General features: G+C 39.8%; 2 protein-coding genes and 1 long non-coding RNA gene across 4 annotated transcripts; 1 reads left to right on the top strand and 2 right to left on the bottom strand.

Annotated features, from left to right (window-relative positions):
* Positions 1 to 3,824: 3,824 nt before the first annotated feature.
* Positions 3,825 to 9,188, bottom strand: sh3bgrl3 (SH3 domain binding glutamate-rich protein like 3). The gene is made up of 3 exons (XM_047383847.1): positions 9,038 to 9,188; positions 6,767 to 6,934; positions 3,825 to 5,360 (listed from the first exon to the last, which is right to left on the bottom strand). The coding sequence occupies exons 1-3, from the start codon at positions 9,080 to 9,082 to the stop codon at positions 5,295 to 5,297; spliced, it is 279 nt and encodes a 92-aa protein (XP_047239803.1). The 5' UTR covers positions 9,083 to 9,188; the 3' UTR covers positions 3,825 to 5,294.
* On the top strand, positions 6,942 to 26,266 carry LOC124879341. 2 transcript variants are annotated; one of them, XR_007041009.1, is made up of 5 exons: positions 6,942 to 7,128; positions 19,929 to 19,991; positions 21,139 to 21,367; positions 23,035 to 23,117; positions 23,927 to 26,266. It is a non-coding gene; the product is annotated as an uncharacterized LOC124879341 (long non-coding RNA). The 2 variants fall into 2 exon arrangements; XR_007041008.1 differs by lacking the exon at positions 6,942 to 7,128 and adding an exon at positions 19,292 to 19,389 and having other exon boundaries at positions 23,927 to 26,265.
* On the bottom strand, positions 16,769 to 20,489 carry paqr7a (progestin and adipoQ receptor family member VII, a). Its single transcript, XM_047383846.1, has 2 exons — positions 19,904 to 20,489; positions 16,769 to 17,878 (listed from the first exon to the last, which is right to left on the bottom strand). The coding sequence occupies exon 2, from the start codon at positions 17,840 to 17,842 to the stop codon at positions 16,784 to 16,786; it is 1,059 nt and encodes a 352-aa protein (XP_047239802.1). The 5' UTR covers positions 17,843 to 17,878; positions 19,904 to 20,489; the 3' UTR covers positions 16,769 to 16,783.

Below are 26,266 nucleotides of genomic sequence, written 5' to 3'. Positions count from 1 at the left end.
CTTACTTGAGTATAAGAGCCAACAGAGAGTGGGTCAGTTACAGAAAGTCTTGTGATTCAGATAAGAAAGAAGGAAAGTCCTTTTGTTTTTCTTGTGGAGCTGTAGGGGCGGGACAAGAGGTGAGAGCAGCCTGTGGGCTGGACAACCCACGAACAGTTACACGCCCTTCTTTGACGTCAAGTACAGGGTACAGCCTGTGGGAGGAGATGTAGGAGGAGGAGGAGACTGGGCGGAAGCAGTGGGAGGTGCATAGGGTGGTGGCTTGTCAGCTACTTCCTTATTCCTGTCAGTGTGTGGTTCTTGTTTGTGTGGTATTCGATTTATCAAACATTGCATATTTTCCGCCCTGCCATATTAACACCATCTGAGACCAGAATGTCTCATATTTTGCTGCCTTGTCCCTTATCTCTTTAAACTTGCCTTTAAACCATCCACTGTCTTTACATTTTCCTTCGGCCACCTCCTTTTCCTTTTTCGCCTTCTTCATATTCAACCAAAACCATCTTCCAACACTTTTTCTACTCTGTTCGTCTTGTTCCATCTTTTTCAACTTCCTCCTGTATTTTCTGATTAAATTTTTTAATCAACTTATCAGCTTGTTTTCCATCCTGAGTCTGCTGTACCAGTTGTCTCACAACATACACTTGTTCCTTAAACGTTTTCCAAACCGGTGCCTCTGCACTCGACCCTGAGTCATCTGTTTCCCTATCAAATTCTCCGTCCATATTTAGAAGAAAAGTATTCACACCCTTCTTCACTTCACTCTGTTCATTCACTGGTCAACTGAGGCTGTCCAGAAAATATGGCACGCTATGTCCCAAGTATCTGGACTATTTTGAGAGTGACATAAACACGTCTCAAGACACCTTAGTTTCCCCAGGAGAAACGCTGCAGCCCCGTTGCTGCTCACCACGAACGCTTCTGCCTTTCTCCCCAGCTTCAGCAGTTTTTATTGAAAAGCCAGGCATGTACATGCAAAACAAAACACACATCCTATCAAGTGTCAGTTGGCCTGTCTGAAGTATCTTCATTGTTGCCGGGTAGAAAAACATACATTCTTATCAAATGTCAGTTGAGCTGTATGTCAGTTGGACTTACCCCAATCATGGGTAAGACTGCCGACCTGACTGCTGTCCAGAAGGCCACTATTGACACCCTCAAGCAAGAGGGTAAGACACAAAAAGAAATTTCTGAACGAATAGGCTGTTCCCAGAGTGCTGTATCAAGGCACCTCAGTGGGAAGTCTGTGGGAAGGAAAAAGTGTGGCAGAAAACGCTGCACAACGAGAAGAGGTGACCGGACCCTGAGGAAGATTGTGGAGAAGGGCCGATTCCAGATCTTGGGGGACTTGCGGAAGCAGTGGACTGAGTCTGGAGTAGAAACATCCAGAGCCACCGTGCACAGGCGTGTGCAGGAAATGGGCTACAGGTGCCACATTCCCCAGGTCAAGCCACTTTTGAACCAGAAACAGCGGCAGAAGCGCCTGACCTGGGCTACAGAGAAGCAGCACTGGACTGTTGCTCAGTGGTCCAAAGTACTTTTTTCGGATGAAAGCAAATTCTGCATGTCATTCGGAAATCAAGGTGCCAGAGTCTGGAGGAAGACTGGGGAGAAGGAAATGCCAAAATGCCAGTAGTCCAGTGTCAAGTACCCACAGTCAGTGATGGTCTGGGGTGCCTTGTCAGCTGCTGGTGTTGGTCCACTGTGTTTTATCAAGGGCAGGGTCAATGCAGCTAGCTATCAGGAGATTTTGAAGCACTTCATGCTTCCATCTGCTGAAAAGCTTTATGGGGATGAAGATTTCATTTTTCAGCACGACCTGGCACCTGCTCACAGTGCCAAAACCACTGGTAAATGGTTTACTGACCATGGTATCACTGTGCTCAATTGGCCTGCCAACTCTCCTGACCTGAACCCCATAGAGAATCTGTGGGATATTGTGAAGAGAACGTTGAGAGACTCAAAACCCAACACTCTGGATGAGCTAAAGGCCGCTATCGAAGCATCCTGGGCCTCCATAAGACCTCAGCAGTGCCACAGGCTGATTGCCTCCATGCCACGCCGCATTGAAGCAGTCATTTCTGCAAAAGGATTCCCGACAAAGTATTGAGTGCATAACTGTACATGATTATTTGAAGGTTGACTTTTTTTGTATTAAAAACACTTTTCTTTTATTGGTCGGATGAAATATGCTAATTTTGTGAGATAGGAATTTTGGGTTTTCATGAGCTGTATGCCAAAATCATCCATATTAAGACAATAAAAGACCTGAAATATTTCAGTTAGTGTGCAATGAATCTAAAATATATGAATGTTAAATTTTCATCATGACATTATGGAAAATAATTAACTTTATCACAATATGCTAATATTTTGAGAAGGACCTGTATATCTAAGTTAAACACACACAGAAGGCCTGCCAGCCAGGCCACCAAGCCACACAATACATTTTATTTCACACATTATTAAACATAACTTGAGCATAACAATTCAGACCCTATTAAGTATTTTAAATGTTTCCAACATTAGTATTGACCTTTTGTTGCCTACCTTTCTTTTGGAGGGTGTCAATAACTGTGCTCAACAAATAAGTCCACAGTCTTAAACATGATTATGTAAATGGTAATGTTGCCAAATATTGCAGAAATAAAGATGTTAAAAATATTAGTGTGTTAAATCTAAAGTTGGAACCTGATATTTACATACTCTATAAAAAGACACAACCTAATTTGTTTACTGTCTTGCTCGAAATCAGACTAAACCTTTCCAGTTTCAAGTCAGTTAGGAGGATCAACATACTATTTGCTAAAAGCCTTAAATATGAGATAATTTAGGTAAGGTAAGTTTATTTATATAGCGCTTTTCAGCAACGAGACACTCAAAGTATCACTGAGTTTACGCACATTAAGCTTACACTAGGGAAGTCCACCTAATGACGTCATGGAATCTTGCAAGCCTGAGAACATCACCCTAACCATCAAGTACCAGGGTGGCAGCACCATATGGGGCTGTTTTGCTGCAGGAGGGATGGTGCTCTTAACAAAACAGAATTCATCATAAAAAACAGAACATGTTACAATACTGAATATCTCAGGGCATCAGGCATGAATATACAATGACACAAAGCCTGCAAATTAGTTACAAAGTGGCTTAGGGACATCACAATGTTTGGAGGTGACCATCACGAAGCCCTGCTATCAGAAACCTAGATCATTTAGGGCAGAGCCAAAAAAAGATGAGTGTGACCAAGGTGGCCTACAAACCAAAATTAGTTGCATGTTGATCCTCACTGGTCTACAAGAGAAAACATTTGGCCAATTTTAAAGTTAAAGTGAGCACAAAAAAGTATGTCTTTTTAGAGTGTATGTTAATAGTTTATGTTGCATATAGAAGCATCACCTTTCAAACTGAATTACTGAAATTTAATTTTGGAAGTTTCAATTTATTGATGCTCCTGTAGTCAAATGATTTTACTCATATTGTAATGTCTTTTTAAATTCACAGTAAGGTTTTGATGTCAATTTCTATTTACTTCATTCAGTGAGTTACTAAGAAATGAACTTAGTGGAGTTTACATTTGAACCCAGTTTTTATTCAAAACATGCTGCTTACAATCAGTGTTATATACCCACTGAATAAAGGTTCAGTGAGACTACTGGTAATCAAGTTTCCCTTAATAGCCAATTGAAAGAAAAACCAGCCATATAGATGGGCAGACAAACCTGCACTCTACTGTAACCTTCTCCATTCAGTTAGAGATCCAACCAAAACTAAACATTAAAATGAATCAAGATCCCATGAAGGAAATAAATCATCCAAACAAGTTGATTCAGCTCTTTATTTTAATGCATAAATCACTTCTCACAATCTTCTTGGAAGACAACTGCTTTTTAGTCCCTATTTTCTCCTCTTTTTTTCTTGGCCAAGGCGAGTTGGTCCAAAAAGCAATGCAGGAGCTCAGAATGGAATGTCTAAAGAATGATTCATAGTGAATATACATCAATAGCAGGCAAACATCTACAAAACGATGCACAATCATTGTGAGGAAATCACAAGGGACAAGTCAACAGATGTTATGAAGGAAGGAGGGGGTGCAAACATCTTGGACAACTGCTGAAAAACATGTGCATTTTATTTCAACCAAGATGGATTCATGGAATGAATGCAAACACACCGAGGGAAGCCTTAATTTTTCCCCACGTGGTGAATGTTCCCCAAGTTTGGGAAGACTTAAAACTAAATGTAAACCTTCAGTATGGAATACTCTTTCCTCTTGTTTGGCATCTTTTGCCCAACAACACCGATGTTTTCCCAGCATCAGTCAGCAATACACAGCATCTCCGATTGGTAAAACAAGAAGAGGACGAATAAATGCTAACACTGCAGAGATTATCCACATTAGAGAATGAGTCTATTGGCACTAAACGTGTAAGCTGGGTGCAAACCTTAAGCAGGCATCTCTTGAGATGTCAAACCAGGGGTTGTCTTTTGAAGGAAGAAATCAAATCAAAAGTGGTGGTTGGTTTTACCGTTTCTTTGGTTGGGTGAACAGTTGGTTGATGGAGGTTAAAGTTAGGTGCAAGATGTCTAAACCGGATGTGGGTGAAGCTGATTGGTCCAAAAACTGGTACATTTTTATCAAAGCACTACTTTCAACAATGCAGAGCAAAGCATGTTATAATTTCCATAATTTTCAGGTTGGGTCAGCACTGAACTTCATGCTAAACTGCATCAAGCCTTAACAGATCAAAATATTTATTCTTGAATGTGTATATATCTTATATATCTATGAATGTGTACTACTTTCACGTCCAACCATTTAAATTTGAAAACTCATTTAGACTTAGTGTGCGATCATGAATAATATGGGAATATGGAGGATAAAAACTAGTTAAGGCTAACTAATGATGATGATATTTGTGTGTTTTCCTTGCAGATGGAACAGAGTTTCTGAGCTCTAGCGGCCACAGCCAAAATTAGTCGACCTCGTTACTGCACATTGATTCCTGCTGGATTAGGAGGTACATCATAACATAGTCTAACACGTGTAAATGTCGGAAAACTAAAAAAAAAAAAGAAATTAAGACTCATTTGCAGTAAAGGGGAATGTAGGTCTTCTGATTAGTTGGATTCAAGATATTTGGCATTCTTCATTATGGCGTAGAAAGCAGGCAGACACCATCAGTGGTGGAGAGAGACATGTACTGTGGGGCCTCCAACAGGACACAGGGTGGAAGGGGAAGTGTTTGCAGGGGATGGAGGTTTAGAGGGAGCGGGTCAACATCCCACCATCCTCATGCCAGTTTCAGAAACTGTTCCACTGTATCTGCTTCCACTGCCTCTGAAAACATCTCATAGTTCTGCGGAGAAGAAAAGAAATAGTCTCAAAAGGCAAATCAGAAACATTTTGCACAGAAACAAAACAGGTCCTGCTTGCACGGTCATCTTAAAAATTGCATTTCCAAGCACTGATTATAACAGTTAAACACTCGCCATATGTAAAGCCTGGGGTCACCGCTAGTTAAGGGTAAATCTGGTGATACAGCACCTTGCCATAGGTTGGAGTGCAGACATATAGACATGTAACTTTACTGCTTTTGGCCTCTGTAACTTTCTCGGGTGCAGACAGGCTGTTTAAATAACTCCACATAAATGCTCTTTAAATAGCTAGATAGCATTTAGGAGCACAGTTTGACTAAATTACACTACTGCTGATCTGCACCATGTTGGTTCACCATTCATAAAATTAGCTTCCACTAATCTTAAAAAAAATGCTGCGTGATCATCCTGGACGATGGCGATGACGGTGGGTACATGTACGAACCAGCCTAGAATGGGCAATCTTACAAAGTCACCCTGTGGTTTAGTTTCATTATTGGTCCTAAAGAATTGCCCAATAAGGTCTCATGTTGGTGATGCCCACGGTCAAACTCAGCACAGCGATATGGCTTCTGCAATCCAGGAGGGTCATGTATTTTAGGCATATTACTCCACAAGTTGGTGTCAAAAAAATATATCTCGGAATTAATACCTAGTTTAAATATTAAAGCCATACACTGGGCCTAAAGAAATATAAAATAATCCATGTTAGAATGTCAGATTTTGTGCTAAAGAGAAATTATTTCAAGGCTTTGTGTCAAATTTTATGTGAAATCCTGGAAAACTAAACTGAAAAGAAAATGAGTCACATAGACATACGCTAAAGTTGGTACTTTGCTGAAGAAGGATCCACAGGGTATGAATGACATAAAAACCATACTGCACATCTTAAAAAATGCATCATACACAAAGCCGAGCATGGTGGTAGTAACGTCATCCTCCGCGGTTAATTTTCTTCAAATGCAAGTTTTATCCAGATAGATTAAATAATGAAATGTTCAAAATATACGTCAGTTTTGACCCAGAACCTTCAAATGTTTTGCTAGTTTCAGAATGGCAAGAGTCCAGAGCAGATCTGACAGAAGATCTGAGGACAGCAGACATCCTCACAAACATGTGACATGCTGATAGACTCAAGACATTTAATAAATAGCTGTTAAAAAAAAAATTTATATTTATTTTTTTCATTCGACTTGTGCAGAATAAGTCAAATCATATTTTTTCAAGTTTTGAGATGATTTAATATAGGGATAATTTTTTACATCAAAAAACAAGGCCTTTTAAAAAGGATGTGTACACTTTTTCATCTCCAGTAAATACAACATGAAACAGAAAGCATTTCCATTATTGTGAAACAAAATATTTTAATAATGAACGCTTTCCTCACCCCACAGTATTGGTCTTCATTGAAAAACTGGGGAGGGACTGCACTGGGGTCTCCTGCTTTGCTTCTCATTTCCTCCCGGAGCTCACCGCCCACGGAGATGTCGATGAGCTCGTACTTGATGCTTTTACTTTCGAGAATCCGGACGACCTCCGCTTGTTGAGACTTTACCTAAAAAAACAAAAACACACAAGCCTCCATCAGAAACACGGACATGCAGCAGTAAGGAAGCATTGAGCCATCAGCCCCTCCCTCTTCAAATCTCTCTGATATAACCACAGGTATCCATCAACTCCAGCTCAGAAGGTAGAAGTGATGTCAACATTATCCCAAGTTTAACTGCAAGCTGTGCAGCAGGAGTGAATGTGAGTTTCAACAGCTTTAATGTCGAGAAAGTTAATGTGTAAAACCAGGCTGAAATTATTTTGATTCAATAATGCAAACACTCTCAAGGGAAAGCACTTACAACAGTTGCAATGTAAAATATTTCAAAGATTGTTTATTTGGTTCCTACGAACAGTCTGCTATCAATCTGGGGAACTAAGGAAGTTGGTTGTTCGGATATGTGACCACACCTCAAAAAGCAGAACAAAATGACATTTGGCCAGAGTTACATCCTCAAACTGGGAGCAAAAAATTAGACCAGTTTGTCACTTGTTCCAGGAGGTCCATAAATCAACTCTGAATAATGAGTAATGCTAAATGATGTTTAGCTCAGCAAAGCTGGCTATTGTAGGACAGAAAAGGGAACAACTTCTAGAAACAGGAAGGTTGAACAGAAGCCTCAATGTACATGAGAGCGTTAAAAGCTAATGAGCTTCTGGTAGAAACAAGATAGCAGATTTGATCTGTTTTAAAGAGGTTGTTGCTACACATGAAGCCTATATCAATAATGTCCAAAAATTACCAAATTAATTACACAGATCTGTCATCATTAACAGTAAACCCTGGCAAGACATCAAAGCCAACATCCAGAAATTACAGATGTGATTTACATCAAGCATTTTCATCAGTGCCATATTATAAGCAACAAGCTCGATGTAGCTCAACATCCCAGAATAAGTTTTAGTGGTGGTTTTGTGTTCGACGTTGTACATGGTCATGATCACTGATGATTTGTTTGGCTACAAACGTTTAGATTTTTTTTCTTATAGTGGATAAGAAAAATGCTTGAGGTGAAATACTCTCCGCAATAAATATGTTAGACATATGTGTTGATTCTTTCAATTGAACTATTTTATGTTATGATTTAGAGAAAATAACTAATAATTTAGTTTATTGCTAAATGTGAGAATATGCCAACCTCAGTGTCATAAGCCAGCTGCAAGCACAGCCATATTTTTATATGAGCAATCCCAATCCTTGTTGAATCAGCAAAAGGAAAGTAGTTCTGGGCACCAGCTCAAGCTGTCCCCGAACAGGATGGCGCCATGGGCGGTGAGCCACATTGCCTGTATTTTTAAAAATGATCAGTCACTCAAAAATAAAATGCAGCCACAGTTCTGTTATCCGACGGCGGGAGAATGTGCATGGTGTTTGCAGCCAACAGAACATCTGCCTTTGAGGGTAGCCATTGTAAAGCTAGGTAAGGTCAAACCAGCCGATGAGATGTGATCCTGTACTGAAAATCGAGTGGGTGGAGCTCCGCTTCAGTCGTTAGTCAGGGGCGGGACTCAGGCAACGTTGCTAGGTGCCAGCGTAATTGTGACGTCATACTTATACAGCTTTTGAAAGCGCGCGTTCTAGTAAAAATAAAACATTCATTTATAGCCAATCGGCTGAGTGGTTCTTTTTTTTTGCGACTGGAGTTTTTATTGAACCATTAGAAATCCAAATGTAAGTATAAAAAAGATCAAAAAGTGACGTCTGCATAATGGGTCCCCTTTAAGACCTGAATGACTGTTTCACAATGACTGTTTGAGCCAAGTTTTGGAGGGAATCGTATACAAATATCGCTAGCCCAATTGTTCGGGACAGAAACAAACAAACCCACACCAAGCTCAGAAATGCAGGTAAAGACAAAGGAACCTGCCTTGTATTTCCACATTTAAGTGAAAGACTATTATAAGAACTGAACGGCTCATAAAGCTAGCATTAAACGAATGATACAAAAAGCGTTGAACTGCATAGGCCCGCTGCACTGTTAGTCAGGAGGAAGCTATTACAGACAGGGTGCTGGGTGTGTCTTAGACTGAACCATTGTTAGCAGTTCCCATCAGAGCTCAACATACACATTTAGCGGCAAACTAAAACATTTCAGTCGGTCTGACTTACCGTCCGTGAGGCGGTAACGGTGGTATAGTACAGTTTCACGCCCATCGCTGCAGGTTCTGACACTCTCTCTTTGTACGTCCGCTGCTTGCAAGTAGCTTGTACTCGCTCGTGTCAAGCTGAACAGTTACAGCTCACACCGGAAAACAGCAAGGCCACGATTTCTTTCAAAATAAAAGTTCAATTAGGGTAATCACGAGCATCCAGTACGGAAAGCCAATAACGCCACAATGTAATAAGTAGTAATGTAATAAACGTTTTATGAGAAACAGGTATATTCTAGAAATGATTGAATATCCCTAACTGTTAATATATTTTAATCATTTACTACTGCAGAATTAAATTGTTGTACATGAAATCCATTAACTGAGATTTGAAGTCATTATATGTTAAAATCATTACTCAGCATTCATTGATTTAATATCTTGGTTCGTGTGCCTCAGTGTATGGGGTGGCGTTTGTAAAGCAAATATTTTTGGGTTATTTGACCTGTCATAAGAGAAAAAATAGGGGTTCATTTTTTAAAATCATATTTTCACCATGTCATTCATTCATTTATAAATATCAAAGTTCCAACATAAAAATTTAATTAGCCAGTTAAATATTTATTTTACAAACTAAATATTTAAAACTAACTATTTAGCTCCGACCCAAACATTTAGTTTAGAACTACATATTTAGTTTGTAAACTAACTATTTAGCTCAGACCTAAATATTTAGTTTAGAGCAAATAAATATTTACTTTGTATATTTAATTGGGAGCTAAATATTTAGCTTGCTAACTAAATATTTAGGTTGGAACTGTGACATTTATAAATGTATGAATGACATGGAAAAATGAACCCCCATTTTTCTCTCTTATAACCTATAAGGCTAAATAACTCAAAATATTGCTGTCAATTTTTGACTGTGTAACCAGGAAATTGATCCAATTTATATCTAATCATATACAATCAAATTCAATCTAGATTACTTTAATTCAGTGCAACCCAATGAAACAATCTACTTCAAAATCAAACCTAATTAGATACGATCAATTTTTAGTCCAATTTTAGACCAATTTTGGTCTAATTGTAATGCAATACGGACAAAATTCAACTTACCATAAGTGCCTCTATCTCAGGAAACAAGCAGATTGGAATAACGTTTCGCTTCACTGCAACATCTCATCTACAATCACTGCCCAAACAGCTGGAACAGCTTCTTTTACAGCTGATGACAATATCATAAAACAACAGTTCTTTGCAACAACCAATCCCTCCTTTGCAAAGAGACGTAACAAATCAAAACACAAGTGTGAGGCTTGAAATCGCTTAACAATATTTCAGCATGAAATATACTGATAAATATAATCCTGCCCTGCCAAATCTACCCAATTGACCACCCACTAACACTATCCACCTTGACCTTTTCCTGACATTTAAACTATAATAGTGCTCATAATTGTTTAAGACACCACATGAAGATAATGACAAACAATCCGTGAACTGCTTCTTGGTTTAATGTTCTGCAAATGTTTCGCCTCATTACATTGACTTAGCTGAGATGAAATGTAATTATCAGAGGTGAAGCAAGCTGTCTGACTCCCTCAGTCAGACAGTGAGTCAGACAGGAAGAATCTGGGATAGAGTCCAATGTTCCCATAATTCAGCTGATTCGGGGATTTAGGTGAATAACAGAGCCTGACCGGTATGGGTCGGATCACACCAGCAAACTGAAGGACTTGTATCAGACAACAGAACCGGCTAACGTGGTCAATACATAGCTTTAGGTGTTCCTTAAACGCTGCAAATTAGTTGGAGACACTATAAAATGTTACATATAGTGAAATGAGTTTTAATTAACACTAGGGGGCAGCAGAAGGATATTTCTTCCAAACCAGTGACCTTATTAATAAATATACAATATTGTATGTAATGTCACAATTGGAAGATATTACACTGAATCATCGACCCATACAGATTTAATCTAAACAGGACATAAAACAGATCCCAATTTCAGCTCTAAGATCTTATATTATCATATTTAAAATGTCACAGGCAGAACTCAATTTTCAATATATACTTCAAGTAACATCAGCACTCTTAAAAAATGCTAACCTACTAACCTTCTTGAATGTTGGCAAGCAACCTGCAAGACAGAGCTTGTGGATGCATCCCAGGTTCAGCTAAACTGGCCTGACTGGCTTTAAAGATGTAGAGCCACATAACATTCTGCCCCCATTCAACACAGACCACAAATAATACAAATCGCCAAGAATTGTCAAATGTATGGATTCTTAGTTAAATCTTAAAGTTCCTTAAAACCTCATTAATTCATTTCTTATTCTTAGTCAGTTCTTGTGATTCTTGAGCCATTTGGAATTTGTAGCAAAGTTTTGAACCATTCAAAATGTTGATGCCAATCTCTCAAATCCAAAAAATCTGTTAATTCTTATCAAATTTGTAGGTAATTCCTGAGTATCATAACTGATTCCTATTTGATTCGTAGGTTCCTATGCGTTCTTAACTAAATCTGGGATTTGTGAAGCTTCGTCTTGACCGCTCAGGTCCACTGTACCTCCTAAAAGTGCCCAAATATCTCTTCTGCCCTTGTAAGAAAAAAGAAAAAACATGAAATAAGGAAAATAAAAAAAACATAAAGAACCAAAATAATAACTTTCTAAAATACATAACTACAAAACAAAGATAACATTTTTTAAATTAATTTTTCATATTACATTTTATGTTGAAAATCAAGTATTTTGGTTTCTACTTTTTAATTTCAAACTCCATTACTATTTTAACATCAAAATATCAACAGTTATCCTTTAAATGACATTCACTCGTGTTAGTCCATCATCACTTTTTATTATATCTTGATGGAAAATCCTGCGAATTGTCAAGAATGTTAAAATTTTTTTAATTTAATCGTACCTTATTCTCAGATGTATTCGACAGATTAACTAGTTCCAAATTGATTCCTAACGTTGGTGCAGTATTCTTGGTGCAAATCCGTGCTTTATCTGTAGAAGCCAGAAGATGCCAAACGCACCATTTTATCAGTGGTTTTTATACCAGGCTGTTTACAAAAACCCCAAAGGTGCCACCTTTTTCAATGGTTTATGAAACCTGACCCAGCCTTTTCTGAAGTTCAGAGATGGCTGAAACCTCTACTAGTTTAGATGTTTTAATGTTGCATCACAGCTGAAGAGAAAAGCTAGATCAGTTGACCAATGTTGGCCACCAGCCATACCATTAGTCTTCATACTACTACGTTGGCATGGTCATCAGGACAGCATCAGAAACATGCTCTAAGTGGAAATCATCAGGACAGGCAGCCACCTAACTGCTTCACATTTAACAGGCAACCTCAACAAGATTGACTTGGACTATTATCAGGTCCATCACATGCAAATAGTAGTTCACAAGCTGTCAGCTATTATTTGCATATTTGAGTCAAAGAAGCAGGGTTATGAATGACAGCATTTTTTTTAAATTTGCTGTGGTTGACATACGTTTCTAATACAAGGCTGCATGTGTATTAAAATGAATGATAACAGGTTGAAAGGATGTAGCTTCTCTCATACCAGGGCCAACATTAAACCACAGCACCTAAAAAAAAAAAAGTTATACATCAAAGTTTGGATCTTTACATCACTGAGACTGCTTTCTAGATTTGATAGGATGTATTTTACTATAATTTTTCAGTTTTCATAGGAACAACACTTTCTTCTTGGCTTAGTCGTCCTAAATCACAGGCTACAAGAGCAAACACAGGAACCCATGAGGCCCTCAGGGAACTAGTCCAGGCACGTTTGTGATCTCAAAGGAGAAAGGAGTAAAAGAACTGTACAGGCAATACTGACTGAGAAAGAGAAGCTGCTTGTGAAGAAGTGAAGAAGCCGTAGCAGTCAGCTGAAACCTCACTTAAAAAAAAACAAACACAGGGAACACAGATAAGATCCCAGTCTACCTAGGTTCTACTACGTACTCAGGCACAGTTTTCCAGAATACAAAAGGCACAATACAGCTCTTTAGACACTAGAGTTTGTAATATATGGCTCCAAAAAGGCACATTTATAAAGATACACATTATGTAATGCAAAAAATCCATCATGATTTATCATGACAAGAGATAGATAGAGTGAGGTTCTAAATGGTTATGTGTTGTTAGGATCTTCCCTGCAGTCCTGGTGAAAAGTTGTTCCTGGAGGCTGAAGCCAACAGCTGGTCAGAGAGGGCCAAGACAAAAGTGGACTTCTACCATCTTAAAACAACTCCAATCTCAAATACATCATTGAGGTTTTTGCAAACGCTATTTTGTAATCCCCTAGTCTGTCATCAGGCTTGCCTTGGGTGAAGCCGGCGATTATCTACATAGGAAAGGGAAGCAGGAGGCGGTGTTTCCCCAACAATTTGCAAAACACAAACTGACAACTGAACATGTGAAATATTTGTGGTCATAGTAACCGTCTGATTTGAATGTAAAGAAAAAGACACACTATTATTTTGGGTGAAGTGAGTGCTGTAGGCTTCATTTTTACAATTATGTCATTCTTTAGGAAGTCCCTCTGACCTATTTCACACAGGATGGTCATTTGTGGCACACACATCTATCTTCTGTGCAAATACCCGCCCAGCGCAAATCTGATGTTGCTTAAAGTTTCTTAAAACAGTGTTATAGTACCTAAACCCCTATGAAGTGTTTGAGACTGGAGTTCTTTTAGGAAGTTAGAAGTCTGCTTTGTTCTTGGCTTCGCTCGGACTCCAAGACCAACTAATCTGAATTTATAGTAAATGAGGACACCAAGAGAGTTATCTACTGCAGGTAAGATATTCATCACTTTTAACCTTTTAACAGATCTCACTTTAAAGTCCATGAACATCCCATCATTGACAAATACATTCAATACTGGCAGAAAAATCCAATCTAAATGACATGAAATCCTAATCTTCATGAAACAACACACAGACACTCACAAAAACAGGATTTACATCTCAGATTCACAGTGGGAAACATTTTAAGGTGCCTTTCAAAGATTTTACATCTATAAAACAATACGGGGGGGGCTTTAGCTTTAAGTGAATGAACGCTGGACATCATTTAGTGGCTAAGAACAGGAAAAATGCCTTCATAAAAGCAACATTCAATCAGAGCTACATTAAACATTAACATTAAGCTCTCAGAGCACATTAGGACCCAGTAATTTCACATAGTAAAATGACTCATTTCAGCTTGATTTTTAACAAGAGGAATGCTGCAGATCTGCTGTAAGATTTGATCAGACGTTATATTTAAACTGATTTTAAAAATAAGTAAAAATAACTACAATACAGTGACACTTTCAAATAAAGTTTTACATTTAAGATGCTAAAAGGATGAAAATAAAATCCCACAAAAAAAATGCTAAGGACCCAAACAGATCGGTCTAATGCGGACTTAATTTTGTACCCATGAAAGTGGGGCGATGGGCATGTAAACGAGTAAGGTTCCAGAAAGCTGGCGGGCCTAGAACAGGCCCCAACCACACCCCTTTTCCACTGAAGCGAATCGGAGCCCTTTCCGGTTCCTGAATGTGATTTCGAACGGTGACGCGTGTTTACACCAAAACAAAAGATGTTCCAAAGCACGAACACTGGTTCAACTTGGCCACCGCAGAATACTTGGTTTATCTGAACCAAGTATTCTGATACCCGTGAGCAGGTCGAGGCTGCAGACAATAGAAGCAACAAGTGCAGCGGCGAAGACCATATAAAAATACAGGGGTTGGACAATGAAACTGAAACACCTTAGACCGCAATAATTTATTAGTATGGTGTAGGGCCTCCTTTTGCGGCCAATACAGCATCAATTCATCTTGGGAATGACATATACAAGTCCTGCACAGTGGTCAGAGGGATTTTAAGCCATTCTTCTTGCAGGATAGTGGCCAGGTCACTACGTGATACTGGTGGAGGAAAACGTTTCCTGACTCGCTCCTCCAAAACACCCCAAAGTGGCTCAATAATATTTAGATCTGGTGACTGTGCAGGCCATGGGAGATGTTCAACTTCACTTTCATGTTCATCAAACCAATCTTTCACCAGTCTTGCTGTGTGTATTGGTGCATTTTCATCCTGATACACGGCACCGCCTTCAGGATATAATGTTTGATCCATTGGATGCACATGGTCCTCAAGAATGGTTCGGTAGTCCTTGGCAGCACAAGGACACATCTAGCCCATCTAGCACAAGTATTGGGCCAAGGGAATGCCATGATATGGCAGCCCAAACCATCACTGATCCACCCCCATGCTTCACTGTGGACATGCAACAGTCTGGGTGGTACACTTCTTTGGGGCTTCTCCACACCGTAACTCTCCCGGATGTGGGGAAAACAGTAAAGGTGGACTCATCAGAGAACAATACATGTTTCACATTGTTCACAGACCAAGATTTGTGCTCCCTGCACCATTGAAACCAACGTTTGGCACTGGCATGAGTGACCAAAGGTTTGGCTATAGCAGCCCGGCCGTGTATATTGACCCTGTGGAGCTCCCGACGGACAGTTCTGGTGGAAATAGGAGAGTTGAGGTGCACATTTAATTCTGCTGTGATTTGGGCAGCCGTGGTTTTATGTTTTTTGGATACAATCCGGGTTAGCACCCGAACATCCCTTTCAGACAGCTTCCTCTTGCGTCCACAGTTAATCTTGTTGGATGTGGTTCGTCTTTCTTGGTGGAATGCTGACAGATACCGTGGCTCTTGATACATCACAAAGACTTGCTGTCTTGGTCACAGATGCGCCAGCAAGACGTGCACCAACAATTTGTCCTCTTTTGAACTCTGGTATGTCACCCATAATGTTGTGTGTATTTCAATATTTTGAGCAAAACTGTGCTCTTACCCTGCTAATTGTACCTTCACACTTTGCTCTTACTGGTGCAATGTGCAATCAATGAAGACTGGCTACCAGGCTGGTCCAATTTAGCCATGAAACCTCCCACACTAAAACGACAGGTGTTTCAGTTTCATTGTCCAACCCCTGTATGTATACATATTTATGTTTGCAAAAACACACTAAACATGCATTGTACAACAACTCATTTCCGTTACACTCCCGGATGCTGAAAATATGCAAATGAAAACATTGCACCATTGTTCTTGCACGGAGTTGCCGTCTTCTTTTCTGTATTAACTGTAGTTTATGGATGCTCTCTGTTTGCATTAAAAGGAACATTCTGCCCAGCTCAGCAAGCTCCGCTGTCTCACTAACAACCTCCTCCCCCACGTTGTATAACGCCCACTCTTGATGACTTATGCTTGGTTCGTAAAACTGGTGGAAATGCGCGTCGGTGCTCAACAAAGCAAGTTTAAAAGGCACACGAACTGAACCGCTTCAACGAGAGTTCGAGAGTTCTTACGGTGGAAAAACACTACCAGTTATGCCACCCATCGTTTTTCTGCATGTGCACCCAATTAGGTCCAATAAGACCATTTCTTGGGAGCATTAAACTCTTTAATTCAGTGAGTTTATATCCAAACAAGCTAAAATCTCAACAGCAGCTACACATGTCCCATGTTTAAGAATTAGCAATACAGTAATGCCATTGCAAGTGGTCATGTAATAAGACGTTTTTTTTTTGTATATTATTATTATTGAGATTTCTGTAATTTATTACTAAAACTTTGATGTTTATTAATACAAGAAAATAACTCCAGATACGTTGTTTTCTGCTTGTGAGTATCTGTCAGGAAAGGCACTATTATCCCAAGCTGGCTACATCTTTATTTGGTCTTAATTTTGAAGTCGAGCACAAGTTTAACTTTCCTTAGCATGAAGGCAGTGATCAGTGCACATCCAACCAATGTGAGCATGTACAATCCCACAAAGAGAGCAGCATCGCCTTTCTCATGCAGATTCGAATAAAGCTGCCTGCGGTGCACGTAGTCCAAGTAGGAGGCATGGATCTGACAGAAGGTGCAGCAGGACAGCAAAACATGGAACATCTGATGACTTTGGCCCACAAAATCACACCGTCCAGGGAGGCAGCGCTCAACCAGAGGGAAGGTGAAGAAGAAGGCACAGCTGAGAAAGAACCCCACCTGACCGAAGTGGTAGGCGACAGCCAGATCATCACTGGACCAAAGCAAGAGTCTCTTAGCCACAGGGCTGCTGTCCCACAGATAGCCCAGCATTGAGGGCACCACCTGGCACACCTTACGCACCCAGCATGGTAGGGTGTGGTTGCAGTATTTCCCATAGCAACATCCCAGGCAAGACAGGCAGCTGAGGATAGTGGCAGCAGGCATGAAGATCCCTTGCGTGTTTCTGTACATGGTCTCATCCACAGCATAGTAAAAGTGAGCCACAGCACTACCGTACTGGTACTGCGCCACCCCGACATAGTCCAGAAAGTAAAACAAGTAGTGAAACAGTTCAGATTTACCACCCAATAGGTGAGCTGCTACACTGAATGCTGAGTAAGTGAGGGAAGACAGCATGAGGATTAACAAGGGCCACGAATGAGGGTCGTTGGAAAAGTCCACCATGTCTGCAAGCTGGCGAAGCTTCCCCAGAAGCAATAAAAACGCAAGCAGGTGAGTCCAAACATTTACGGTCTCGTTGTGGCGCTGGAACAAGGACAGGAAATAGTAGCGCCAGCTCTGCTCAAGTGGTCGATAGCCAGTGAAGATGTAGCGCTCCCTGAAGTACACAGGAACCTCCGAGTCTGTAACGGTGTCGGTCATGGAGGGCGCGGCCTCGGTCAGCAGCCGCGGTACCTGCCGGATCTGCTGCAGGCTAATGAACACTCGCCCAATACTTTCCATCACCATGGTTGCCATGACTGTCGGTAGCTGGCAGATAAGAAGGGGCGGTTTCTGCAGAAAAGGGAGTGAAAGACATTTACATGAGTCAAAGTCCACAGAAACTGGCAGCTTTCTATTAAAATCTCTATGCCCTGGAGGTTATGTCCTGCCACATACATTAAATAAAGCAAATACAAATGATGAAGGCCTAAATGTAAATATTTGCATGCTATGATTCACACCACACATCGGCATTGTGTTTGAAAACTATTAAACCCTTCTAGTTTTATTTACATTAAAACCACTATCTTTTTATTGATATTTTATGTCCAATATTTTAAGACCAAATCATAGCAGTGCATAATAAGTGAAAAGTGGGGCACGCATTTGTATTTGACTGGTAGAGGTTCGCATGAACAATTGCCACAGATTCTCAGTTGGATTTAGGTCTGAACTTTGACTAGGCCATAACAATACGTGAATATGTTGACCTAAACTGTTACATTGTAGCTCTGACTGTACATTTCGGGTCCTTTCACTGTTGGAAGGTGAACCTCCGCCTTCAGTCTCAAGTTTTTTTTCCGATATTGACCTGTGTAGAGCTTCATCTATCTTCCCATGATCACTGACCAGCTTCCCTGTCCCTGCTGAAGAAACGCATACCCACAGTATGATGCTGCCACCACGTTTTATAGTGGGGATAATGTGTTAGGTTAGATGTGTAATATTATTTTTAAGTCAGTTTTGGTTTTTCACGTGTTTCATGTATCTGCTACATGGCTTCTGGTAAACTTTAAATAACAATTCTTAAGGCTTTTTCCAACAAGTTTTGTTAACTACTCAGTAAAGTCCAGGTTTGTCTAGTGCATGACTAATAGTTGTCCCATATAAAGCTTCTCTCATCCGAGCTGGGGATCTCTGCAGCTCCTCCAGTGCCATTTTCTTTCTACGAAGTATTGACCAATGCTTCTTTTCAAAGTTTGTAAAGTTGTTTTACAACTTATCCCTGCTTTGACCTTCAACTCAAATTTCTCCCTGACCTATCTGGTGTGTTTCTTGGACATCATGATGCTATTTGTTCACTAATGTTCACAGAGCAGCCATAATTACACTGAGATCACATACAGGGGTATCATAGTAAAGGGGGGCTGAGTACAAATGCATGCCATAACACTAGTATTGACATTAAACCATAATACTATATAATACTATAATTAAACTAAACATGATTCATCTTCCTCTTCAAAATTATGTAAATTGTGCAGATATTTCACATAAAATCCCAATAAAACACATTCAAGTATGTGGTTGTAACATGATCAAAATGATAAAACGTTTGCAGGACACCAAAGTTGTCCAGCTAGTGTGCATGACAGTGTAACGGCTATCAAACTTCATTAAGTGCTGGTAATGCAGTCTAATGAGTGCCCCAGGCATCCTGCGTATCTGGTGACGTCATGACGTTTTTATTGACGGTCAGACGCTCCAGAAACCGCCTGATAACTCTTACTTCACCTCTAATGCTACCACTTTATGCTTTGGTGGCCGTTCTACACATCCCATTTACATCCCCATCACCGGAGGTATCCATGCCTATTTTACTTTCAAATCAGACCTTCCTTTAGAGTGCTTCATATGTTTTGATTAGACCATTTTCTAATGATGAAAATGTCTGTTGTAACAGTGGTTTAGGGGTGTCTACTGCAGGACTGGTGTTTGCATGCAAACATTTAGGTGTCGCAGAAGACCTATTTCTCAACTTTGGACAGAAACATGTTACATGTTACAGCTCTAATAGAGCCACCATCTGATTCCAGCTTTGAGTAAAAAAAGACCGAATCACGTCTTCTTTGTAGATTTTTTTAAATAAATGTAAGAAATTTCAGTTATAGAACGGCCAATGGAGATATATGTTCCTACTTTCAGCAACATGTGTGACATTTGAGCTGACCAAGGTGTGCTATCACATTTATGCCATTTTTAAAGCCAGCCGAGTAAAACGTGTGAATTCACCTCTAACCCACTCGGTAAATGGTGACAGCTACTAAAAGCGGCAGGCCATGTTTAATATAACTCTATTAATAACGATGTCTTTACCTTGTTGTGCTTCTTCCCGCTGCAGAGTTGCCGTTTTTGCCTTCGCTCTTTGGTGTACAGAAGACAATCAACAGATTGGCTCGTTAATGTGAGAATTGTTCGCCAAGCTACTTGTAACACACAAACGGAAGTGCTCTAATCTTTCTACAACAATAAAAGCACAGATTTCTACCTCGTTTTTCTTTTCTTTCACAGTTTTATCTCTCTTTACTAAACGAACGCATTGTTTGGAGTTATTAATCTGCATTAAAATATTTAAACTGTGGCAGGCTGCTTTTAGTCAAGTAAGTAAACTGTAACGTGTTTTTTTTATTTTGAAAAACATATCGGAAAAGGTAATCTACTTGAGTAGCAAGAGAAGCAGGAAGAAAACTGTGAAATTAATTCACATTAAAAAAAACTTGCATTACCCTCCTTCATTCCAAAAAGCTGATATTGAAACATTATACTCTGAAAAAACTCCTTAACGCTGTTTTACAGCCAAAAAAGAATTCAGCCAACCATAGAATTTCAAATAAATAACAAATAAATTAATAATACAAGTTTTTAAACTTACATAACTCCTAATGCTGTGCTTACCTTTTATTTATTTATTACTAACTGCTGATGTATCTGTACCTAGTAGTTTAGTATTGACTAATTTAGGCCAATTCATATTTTTTGTTTTGTTTTATATATGAAATATGAAAGTATATTTATATCTTATAGCTAATTTTTATAGCTAATGGTAATTTTGAATTGTGAATTGTTTTATTGTTGTGCAAACTTGCCCAGGGACAGCAGATGGAAAGAAGCCTTAGCTAAATCTGGTTTAAAGCATCTCTTCTCATTGTGAGTTTAATGTTTTTGTACACGGTCCCTGACAAATAAATAATAAACTAAACTAAATATTATACAATATTTCTGATTACATTCAAACTCAAAGTCTCAGCTACTAAATGGGATTCAGGGCGTTTATATAAAAGAAAGGGACGTCCAGTTTGTGTGGGTGTGGAGTGCTGGAACATTCTTTGTCAGTGACTGTATGCTCTGATGTTCTGTCTACAGTTTACACATAGATGAAATATAATACGTCATGCAGGCAGCAATACACATGAACATCTAAGACCATATTGTATAAATAGAATATGATATTGGCTTTTTGTATTCCTTTTTGTATGCACTCCATGTGATATTGTTCGATCTTGGTATGAAGTCCAGTTTCCTGTCTAACATCTTTCCTGTACTTTGAACAGATGCCAACAGGACTTGACCTGTTGCGTAAATATTAATGCCTGAAGTAACTTTAAAAATCAAGCTCCACTGAAGGAAAATGACTGGCATCCACATAATGATTCATACAATAATGTATGAATCATTGTACCACACATGTACCTTCCGGAAAGAAATCTGAGGAATCCATAACCATCTAACCACAACCACACCTGTCAACCTCAGTCTCATGGCGTAACTCACCCCCTCCAGGTACCTCGACCTCTTTGCAACAGTAAAACCCATCTACAAGTACAGGTCCTTCTCAAAATATTAGCATATTGTGATAAAGTTCATTATTTTCCATAATGTCATGATGAAAATTTAACATTCATATATTTTAGATTCATTGCACACTAACTGAAATATTTCAGGTCTTTTATTGTCTTAATACGGATGATTTTGGCATACAGCTCATGAAAACCCAAAATTCCTATCTCACAAAATTAGCATATCATTAAAAGGGTCTCTAAACGAGCTATGAACCTAATCATCTGAATCAACGAGTTAACTCTAAACACCTGCAAAAGATTCCTGAGGCCTTTAAAACTCCCAGCCTGGTTCATCACTCAAAACCCCAATCATGGGTAAGACTGCTGACCTGACTGCTGTCCAGAAGGCCACTATTGACACCCTCAAGCAAGAGAGTAAGACACAGAAAGACATTTCTGAACGAATAGGCTGTTCCCAGTGTGCTGTATCAAGGCACCTCAGTGGGAAGTCTGTGGGAAGGGAAAAGTGTGGCAGAAAACGCTGCACAACGAGAAGAGGTGACCGGACCCTGAGGAAGATTGTGGAGAAGGGCCGATTCCAGACCTTGGGGGACCTGCGGAAGCAGTGGACTGAGTCTGGAGTAGAAACATCCAGAGCCACCGTGCACAGGCGTGTGCAGGAAATGGGCTACAGGTGCCGCATTCCCCAGAACTGGGCTACAGAGAAGCAGCACTGGACTGTTGCTCAGTGGTCCAAAGTACTTTTTTCGGATGAAAGCAAATTCTGCATGTCATTCGGAAATCAAGGTGCCAGACTCTGGAGGAAGACTGGGGAGAAGGAAATGCCAAAATGCCAGAAGTCCAGTGTCAAGTACCCACAGTCAGTGATGGTCTGGGGTGCCGTGTCAGCTGCTGGTGTTGGTCCACTGTGTTTTATCAAGGGCAGGGTCAATGCAGCTAGCTATCAGGAGATTTTGGAGCACTTCATGCTTCCATCTGCTGAAAAGCTTTATGGAGATGAAGATTTCATTTTTCAGCACGACCTGGCATCTGCTCACAGTGCCAAAACCACTGGTAAATGGTTTACCGACCATGGTATCACTGTGCTCAATTGGCCTGCCAACTCTCCTGACCTGAACCCCATAGAGAATCTGTGGGATATTGTGAAGAGAACGTTGAGAGACTCACGACCCAACACTCTGGATGAGCTAAAGGCCGCTATCAAAGCATCCTGGGCCTCCATAAGACCTCAGCAGTGCCACAGGCTGATTGCCTCCATGCCACGCCGCATTGAAGCAGTCATTTCTGCCAAAGGATTCCCGACCAAGTATTGAGTGCATAACTGTACATGATTATTTGAAGGTTGACGTTTTTTGTATTAAAAACACTTTTCTTTTATTGGTCGGATGAAATATGCTAATTTTGTGAGATAGGAATTTTGGGTTTTCATGAGCTGTATGCCAAAATCATCCGTATTAAGACAATAAAAGACCTGAAATATTTCAGTTAGTGTGCAATGAATCTAAAATATATGAATGTTAAATTTTCATCATGACATTATGGAAAATAATTAACTTTATCACAATATGCTAATATTTTGAGAAGGACCTGTACTTCTAGTTATTTATTATCTCCAACAACCGATACTCACCTACCTCTCTTCCTCAGAGCCTCGACCAGCAGAACTCGGATTCCCAGACGACCGCATTACACCTTTCCTTGTAAATCTGTCTAACCTGAACTCTGCCTCGGTAACTACTGCTCACACTACAATCATCTGGTCCACAAATATGACAGGCTGTCAGAGACTGCATACCTCTGCTACCCAACGTAGGGTCACTGACACCATATGTATTCCTATTAGGCAAAGTGAGCTTCTCCAATTCATTGAAAGAAGAAAAAAGGTTCAATTCTACACATCCCAGCATTTTTATAATATTTGATTACTTTGACTGTGAGATCATACCACTTGCACTTGGACTCACATTTATTTTGATATTAGTTCAAACGTAACAAATCTGTTAACACCTTACAAGAACCAATAAAACTTCAGCTACAGTTTGCTGTTAGTTATACATCTCTAGCTTTATTTGTTACCTTACACTAACAAACTTTCTATTGGCCCCATATTTTCCACATTCTTGATCACCAGATCCACAATTCTGCTGCAATGATCAAGAAATGTTGCCATATGATGGAACATATGATTGTTTTACCTTCATTTATGTCCAGCCTTTGCGCTTTACTTTTGTGGAGTTAAAAATGGCCCTATACCGCAATGGTGAAGAATCCTTTAAAACAATCCTGGATCAGACCCGTGATCTGGATCGCCACCAAAATGTAATGGATAATTTAATGGATTCTTACCTCTGGTAAAAAAAAAAAAAAAAAGTAGAAATTAAAGATTTATCTGTAACTTGTTCTCTAAAGTTGCTAACACACACACACAGTTTTGGTGTGCTTCCCAGAAACTATATGTTTTGGGTTGTTATCATGTTGCAGGGTCTAGTTCGCTTTAGCTTTAATAATTTTTAAAAGATGGTCTCATATTTTCTTGCAGCAACCACCATGGTAGATTCTATTCTCATGGGCTGGCCAGGTCCTGCTCCAGCTAAGTATCCAAAAACCATGACACTTCCAGCTCTGTGCTTTATTTCTTTAAAATACTGTAGTTGGTTTGTGCGAAAAATACCATTTGTTTATTTGTGTCCAAATATTTCAGTTTTAGACTAATGTGTCCTAGGAACATTAACAAGAGGTACTGGGGCCTCAATTATAAACATGGCATATGCATGTGAAAGGGGCTTGAAACTGGCATACGTCATTTTCCATGCAGAGGTTCTGATCTATAAAAACAAACTTGACAGGTGAATGCGCAGTCCCTCAAGTAAACTCTGACCCATACGTACGCTTGTTTTGGAGACAGGTGTTGTGATTATTATGAATGTCAGTCATTTTCTACCGCTTCTTCCATAGTGGGTCGCGGGGAAGCTAGTGCCTATCTCCAGTAGTCTATGGGCGGGAGGCGGGGTACACCATGGACAGGTCGCCAGTCCATCGCAGGGTTTATTATGAATGTATTATTTAATATCAACATTTTAATATTTTATTAAATAATAATTGGGTCTATTAAGTTCTGTCTGATGAATACCAGCCCAATAAGGCGGTGGTATTAGGACAATAGTGAAAGGGGTGAGCCAGGCTCTGATATTGCTGAACAGCAAAACTCTGCACACTCATGGAATAAATTCAAACAATTTCTTAAAATACAAGAATTTATTAACAAAAATAAGTTAACTCAAAGTCAAACATGTTTCAATCAACAAACTCTTTACTATCCTAAAACAATTCAACTAAAACTAACAGGCAAATTGAAAGAATAAGGAAGAGCAATGAACTATATACAATACGAACAAATGAATCAAAGATGGTTAAAAACCATGACCAATAAAATGATGCAACATTACCTTTCAATGTTATTTGTTTGAGAACCAAGGGTTATCTGGAGGAATCTGGAAACGAGGTTACGTTAATCTTGGAACTGACTTGCAAGTGGTATACCTTCAACCAACTTTTCACAATGCAAGATCAGATAAAAAATTATTTTAATAAAATTATATTTCAAAGAATGATTTCATTCATTACTTAACTTTGTTCATACGATTGGCGTGATCGTAGTCTCTTTTCGATCCAAGCAGACTTGTGTCTGCTCGCCGGCAAGGAGACGCTTAGTGCCCCCTTGTCTGGTTCTCCTGCTGGAAACAGGTGCAGGCCGCCATGTGGGAACACGGCGTTTTTGTTCAAACAGTGACGTCACGGGGAGTCAGCTATGACTCCTTGTTACGACCAGTGGTCGTAGGGGTGTTTTGTTTTTATAACCTTGTGTACAGGCTGCTGAAGTGCTCCGCTGAAGAGAAGAAAACCTTGCTCCGTCGTTTCGGCAGCTTGGCTTCGCGGGATTCCCTCCCTTCTTCGCTGGTTGCTGGTGGAGGCGGATCTTCCTGGACGCTCAGTATTCCTCCTGCTGGACATCGCCGGGATATCCTGTGAACTGTCTATCGTCTGCTTCCGCAAATGCGCCGCCAATCATTACGGAGTCCAGCCTATATAAACTCTCTACACCTGTCACCAAAAGGCGGCTGTGATTTAATCTGAGCAGCTCGCCTTGTGTGTTTGTGAAGCTCATGCTAGTGGTGGTATTTGTTGATTGTGGTAAAACTATTGATTACCGTTTAACCTGTCTGTTTTCTCTGGCGATTTGGTTAGAGCTGGCTGGCTTGTTATTGTTAGTATTTAGACTTGTTAAATAGGCATCAAGTCTAGGGTTTGAGCTCTTTTGTTTGAGTTTTGACTGTTTTATTTTGTGCTACTGGCTGTTATGTTTGTTACCTCATGTTAGTGGGGCTCTCTTTTGCACATGTGTCTGTGATGTTAAACCATTACTAATAAACAATATTCATTAGACTTCCCATATCTCCATTTTCTTTATGTTACTTCCCCTCCTTCACCCCTGGCAGACCCGGGTCGTAACACTCCTCTTCCTGGGCTGCGTTAGGAATAGGTTAGTATGATGTTGAAAGGTGCAGAGATTCATACTGGCCTTCGATGATGTACAGAGTCCTTGTCCATCCATGTTGCAATCCATGGTTGTGGTCCCACCACAGGGGAAACTGGCAATGCAGATGGTATGGAGGGGAAATGAAGCCCCACTACATAATGATTCCTCTCAAACATTCAATTTTATTCCATATCAAGCATTAATCATAGATTGACATCATCATATGCATTGAAAACCACAGCGTTATTTATGTTGCACTGGTGAGCCATAACTATACATAAGGACCTTTCACATAAACAAAAAAAAGGCCTATAAGCCAACTCTAATGTTAAATCAAAGGCC

Source organism: Girardinichthys multiradiatus, chromosome 13 (assembly GCF_021462225.1).
Source record: "Girardinichthys multiradiatus isolate DD_20200921_A chromosome 13, DD_fGirMul_XY1, whole genome shotgun sequence".
In the NCBI taxonomy this organism is placed as follows: domain Eukaryota; kingdom Metazoa; phylum Chordata; class Actinopteri; order Cyprinodontiformes; family Goodeidae; genus Girardinichthys; species Girardinichthys multiradiatus.
The sequence above is the reverse complement of the archived record's forward strand: the minus strand, read 5'-3'. Positions and strand labels throughout refer to the sequence as shown.

What these genes read in the sequence shown, in the direction of transcription:
- sh3bgrl3 (XM_047383847.1), bottom strand. Translation starts at nt 9,082, where the DNA reads ATGGGCGTGAAACTGTACTATACCACCGTTACCGCCTCACGGACG. An exon ending in CCGTTACCGCCTCACGGACG is followed by an intron (nt 6,935 to 9,037) that starts GTAAGTCAGACC and finishes TTGTTTTTTTAG; the next exon opens with GTAAAGTCTCAACAAGCGGA. An exon ending in ATGAAGACCAATACTGTGGG is followed by an intron (nt 5,361 to 6,766) that starts GTGAGGAAAGCG and finishes TCTTCTCCGCAG; the next exon opens with AACTATGAGATGTTTTCAGA.
- paqr7a (XM_047383846.1), bottom strand. Translation starts at nt 17,842, where the DNA reads ATGGCAACCATGGTGATGGAAAGTATTGGGCGAGTGTTCATTAGCCTG.